At 42.3% G+C, this 5,614-nt stretch overlaps 1 protein-coding gene across 1 annotated transcript in view; it reads left to right on the forward strand.

Annotated features, from left to right (window-relative positions):
• The window catches only part of IQCA1 (IQ motif containing with AAA domain 1), a 91,721-nt gene that overhangs the window by 43,197 nt on the left and 42,910 nt on the right, over positions 1 to 5,614 (forward strand). The window contains exon 7 of the mRNA XM_009077091.1: positions 4,745 to 4,861. Within this exon, the coding sequence (XP_009075339.1) occupies positions 4,745 to 4,861 (117 nt within the window). The remainder of the gene's footprint in view (positions 1 to 4,744; positions 4,862 to 5,614) is intronic.

Consider the following 5,614-nt stretch of genomic DNA (forward strand, 5'->3'; position numbering starts at 1 on the left):
CCTAACAAATTTTCACTAGCAATCACCTGGTTTTCAATTATTTTTGGGCCTATTTTTCTTCCCTTTTTATCTGGCAGAATATGTGTTGCATCACCTTAACAGATCTCCAGAGTGCAATTGGCAAAAGAAAGTTCACTGCGATCATGATTTTACCTGAATGTCAGACAAGTAAAACATTTTTTGTTCAACTGAGTCAGCTGCGTATTAAAACATCCCCCAGGCCACTGGGTTTGTTCCACACTGGTCCACTGGGCAACATAAGAAAGGAAATCCTGGCCCCATTGAGTTAATGGTAGTTTCGTCCTTGACTTCAGAGGAGACAAGTTCACCTCTTGTATGTATTACCTTCTGTGAAGGGGTTGGTTACTTCCAAGTTAAACTCCATGAAAAAAAATTAAGACAAAACTGTGTTTTAAAAAAAATGAGCATTTTATAAGACTTAGGTAAAAGACAGTTTGGGGAAAATAAAATACAAATTAATCATTTCATGAACCATTGCTGCATTATTATATATTCTATATTTCTTGCTCCTTTGACAACTCTGACCTTACCTGACTTTGGGACGCAGTGGCCTCCTGCACAGACGGCTGCCACAACATTTTAGAGAGAGCTTTCCAAAAGACATGCCAAAGAGCCCCCAGTGCGAAGTACTTGGTGCTTCAGCCAAAAACATAAGTGCAGCTTCTTGACTTAAAATATGTTTTTTTACTGTCTCTTCAAGAGAAATTTAAGATTCCAGGAAACCAATGTAATCTCCTTGCATCTGTTCAAGGTTTCTATCCCTAATGATTTTCTATGTTTTGCTCTGCAGATAATCATCAGATGTGACAATTTTTAGCTTTGCCCTTATCTTGATGCCAACAAAATTATGTTCTTTCCCTGTAGTTCATTAAGTCTCATAACCATGAAAATAAGCCAAGAGTTGCCATTTAGCAGCCACTTCCCCCTCTCCCAACTCCCTTTCATTTCCAATATTAAATAACCTACCAGGAAAAAAGTGTCAGAGGACTCACATCTCCATAGAATTGTACTTTTTGTATCCAGCACATTGCAAATATGTTTTTGTCCTGACAGCAAATACACCAAGCATATTTCTCAGTACTAGAAGTAGATGCCTACAGCTATGCTCACCTTTATTTCCTCTGTTCCACACTATTCTGGATGCTCCTTGTCGGAATTATCAGGCTGGATTTCACAAGTCCAAAACATACAGTGCCATCAGCTGAAGCCAAGCATCAAAAAGCCTTAAAATATTCTGGTTATTTCAAGTTAACCATGCAGAAGGAGAGAAACTGTACTTAGCTCCTGTTAAGCTACACAACAGGCAGAGGTATTCACCTCCAGGCAGCAATCCACCTTCCCTAAAAACCAGCACGCTACACCAAGCAAAGCTAATGACATTTTCATAAACACCTTTCACAGATACCAACTTTCTGCAGTGTTTGCCAGGAAATGAGCAGAAGAGTGAGGGAGTTTAACCAGTGAGTTAAACTACGTTTGGGCAACTTCTGCCAGGTGGAAAAAATCCTAGAGCTTGCATCAGCCATGGACTGAAATGGATGACAGAATCAAAGCCAACTGTAAGGTTTTGCAAGGTCCCAAAAGCCATGAAATCCAACCCAACAGTCTAAATTCATTCTGCAACAAACAGAGCAGTGGTGTTGTGTTTCCAGCTTGAGCTCTCCGTTCAGGTGCACACCTGAAAGGACACAATGCTCAGAAACATTTGACTCTATGACCTTAAATTTTTCTTTAAAGTTAAATGATTCTATGAAAAGCTACTCACATGGATTTACCTGTAAGAGGGAACAAATCCAGACCCCTGGCCCACAGCTGGCTTGGTGGGACAGAGTGCCAGGCCTACCATGTTGAAAACAAGATCTCTTCCACCTGATAGAAAAATCATATCGCCCATGGGAATAATGGAGCTACGGAAGAGTTGTAATGAAGTGTGCTCAAGCTAGGGAGGCAGGGAGGGGGAAACATTCACAGCAGACTGTGTGTTATGGACAGGTTATGCAAATGGACAGCCCAGTGCTTGGCACACTACTCTGGGACACTGGGATGGGATCTCCTCCCTTCTTAAACCATCCCTTCTCTGCTTAAAGGAGAAACATTTCTTAGCTTCCTAAAGAGCTTCTTTCTGTAGAGTTAACATTTCAAGAGAGAAACTTTTCTCTCTGGGGAACACTAGGCTATATGGCTAGTGCCTGTTTCTGTTCAAACTGGTTTTAGAGCCAGGCTCTGATGTTGGCTTCCACCTGCCCCAGCTGGAAATCCAGCATTCCCAAACTCACTCTGTCCATGCTTTTCATTTATGCCCACAACACTAAAAGGCAGTAAGTCTTCTTCTTTCAAGGAATGAGGCTTGTTCTTGAAGAACATTTATCCCAAGTGTCAGTTTACCTGAGCCAGCACCAAGCTTTCCATGGCTGAGGATGGTGGAACATAATTGAGTTCTGCTGGCAGCGGAAGGTTTTCTTGTATTTGGCTCATATAAACCAACATCAGACATTTTCAGTCCTAGGCTGCACTTTTAGTGCCCCTCTACCTAAAAAGGTGCACTGTGAGAGTTTGGAAATGTTCTTGAACGGATACATTAATAAAAAAGTCAATTCAACTTTTGTGGGGTATTAGTTTAGACAGGCAAAGTAGCAAAGAAAAGGACATTCTGAAACAATTTAGGAGGACATCTTCTTCTATTTCCTTTTTTCAGGGGAAGAAAAACAATCCTGTATCATCATGTGGGTGAATGGTTAGTATCTCAAACCAGTTTGGAAATGTTCTTGAACGGATACATTAATAAAAAAGTCAATTCAACTTTTGTGGGGTATTAGTTTAGACAGGCAAAGTAGCAAAGAAAAGGACATTCTGAAACAATTTAGGAGGACATCTTCTTCTATTTCCTTTTTTCAGGGGAAGAAAAACAATCCTGTATCATCATGTGGGTGAATGGTTAGTATCTCAAACCAGCCTTTGCTTGCCCTTCCCTTTCTTTCCTCCTCTTTTGTCAGATTCTTCAGGTGTCTTCTTGGACCTGGAGGGGAAGTGGCTCTGAATAAAAGAGTAGAAGCCATTCAAGGTTCTATACACAGCAAGCTCCACCCCAGCTCCCAGCCCTCTGCAGTCAGAGCTACTAAGAGCAGAGGGGAAAGCAGAGCTGGAGAAGCTGCACTGAAGGTGTACAAAATAGAGGAAGGCAAGAGGGAAGGATAAGGCCAGTTCAGCTATTCAGTCTCATAATAGCAGGTTCACAAGAACAGAAACTCTCTAACCCCTTTTCATCGGTATGAAAATGTGACGGCAAATCATTCCCATCAGAGTCTGGATGTACTTAAAATATCACCAGTAGAATGCAAAGACACTGCTGAAAATGCAAGTCTTTTGTCAGTGATGTGTGTGTTTACAGGTTTACTGCTGGATAAACCCAGTCTTGAGCTGCTGGGAGGGGTTGTGGTTACCCTTTGTGGGCAGGCAGAGCAGAGCTGGAGGTGATGGGGTTGGATTTCTGGCTGAGTACTGACACTACAGTAAGGAGACACTTTGAGTAGCTCTGTTGGGTTTGAATACAACAGGCCTGCTGGGACACCAAAAGCCTATTTTGAACTCCAGTCAACTGTTAATCTATCCCAGAGAATGAAATGCTTTGCTGCTTATCACTGCACGATGTGACTGAATGGTACTCGGAGTTTAAATTACCATATTTAATTAAATGTAGGATACTGAGATGCTTGGGGAGATCCACTAATTAAATTGCCCTAGCTGCAAAGCATAGCCCTTGTCATTGTTCCCTCCCAGTGTCCAGTCCTGATGCATTAAAGGCATTCTTTAGGAAACAAATATTTCTGCTGTTACAGCAAACACATCTAGCAACTGGAAGTGTTTTATTTCCTACTCTTTCATGGTACTCCCAATATTAATGGTCCATTAATAAACTTCAATGGCCACAGATTTTCTGATTTATACTCATCACTAAATGGTCTTAAAATTCCTCTCAGGGACAAGAGAACACAATGAACGGTGCCTGGAAACAGGAGAATGTTAGAAACAGAAAATTACACCCTCTGCCTTTGTCAGATAATGAAGTATAAATGGCCAGGAACTAAAGTTATGGAAATTGATGGAGCTGTACCCAGTTATCAGCTGCTACTAGCTTGCAGGGATAAAGATGCTGGTCTAGCCATGTATATCTGTCAGAGTTTGTCACAGCGTCTCTATCCAATCTCTCACCCACTAGGACAATTTCAGTCTTTAGCCACATATTGAAATGAGACATGCCTCGGGGCAGGCTCAATATCCAGCTCTATAAAAATCCATCTGCCTTAGAAACACCAGGACAAATTCATAATCTGAGTCCAGGTCCAGAGGGAACTTCAAGTTGTATGTCACTAGAATATTTTGCTTCTGGGTGTTTTCAGGCATTGGTCTTATGCCATAAAACCCTCACAGTTTGGGACAGAGAAATCATGAATATATCACCCTGGTGATATATTGAGATAGGCAGCACCTATGCTGGAGTTTGTGGGTGCAGTGTCCTCAACATAAAAGAGCTTCTCTGTAATGTTCAGCCGTTCTGGAATTCATAGAGGGCAAACTGTTGGATGTGGTATTTCCCCAATATTGGAAAGCCCAAAGGAAGGGAGGAAAAATGCACAATGGTTCCTATTCCTGCAGCATATGTCTAACACACCTTGCATATGTAAACATTCAACCAGCTCTTCACATTCCTTCCTGTCTCTTTCAGGTTGTTGAAGAACTGGCTGCCAAAAAGGAGATGGAGAAACAGGACCAAAAGGGGAAAAATGAAAAAGAGGAGAAAGAAAAGTTGAAAGAAAAAAAGCCACAGAAAACTGGAAAGAAGGTAAGGCGTCCTGCAGTAAAAGCAGGTTTTGAAACCAGAGGCAAAGTGCAGTCAAGTGTGGGCAGAGGCTGTTCACTGGCACTAGACTGGTCCCTGAGGCTCCAGGCTCAGCTTCTGAAGACAGAACTGGCTGAGGCCAGTCCCCCTCAGCCTTTCCCTTACCATGGTGGTTCCAGGGAACTGAATTTTCTCCCACAGACTTTAGGAATGGCCTTGACTGAGCTCAGTGGGAAAAGCTGGTGTAGATACAGACTGTCAGAGACACAGATGAGGGCAAAAATACACTTTAGGGCTCTGACATCATTGCCAAGGCAGTAAGACAGGTAACACAATGGTGACTAGCTACCTAATCAAGCATTTCCACTCGTAATATGGGTATGGAGGAGTTAGTTCCTGCCACTCCCTTGCAGAATTAGGAAACAAGAGCATTAGTCTCACCTAGATACCGACCTCAGGGCTTGTGTGGATTTCAGACTGATTTTTAGGCTGTTAGCCAGCAGCATCTCTTCACTGCAAACCAGTATGTCATAAGGCTGTAAATAACTGCCATGCACTTCACACTCGCAGGGTGCGAACTGCTTTTGCTTCAAATCACAGTAAACACCACTTAATATACTCCCTGAAGTCTTAGATGTAAAAGGCTGGTTTCACAGGAGACAACCTTCCAGATTACTTCAGGAGCAACTTCACAGGGAAAAATACCTGTGAAACAGTGCAGTGACCAAAGGACATCCTCAAACCCAAGCTATGCAA

This window comes from Acanthisitta chloris, unplaced genomic scaffold (genome assembly GCF_000695815.1).
Source record: "Acanthisitta chloris isolate BGI_N310 unplaced genomic scaffold, ASM69581v1 scaffold15416, whole genome shotgun sequence".
Classification (NCBI taxonomy): domain Eukaryota; kingdom Metazoa; phylum Chordata; class Aves; order Passeriformes; family Acanthisittidae; genus Acanthisitta; species Acanthisitta chloris.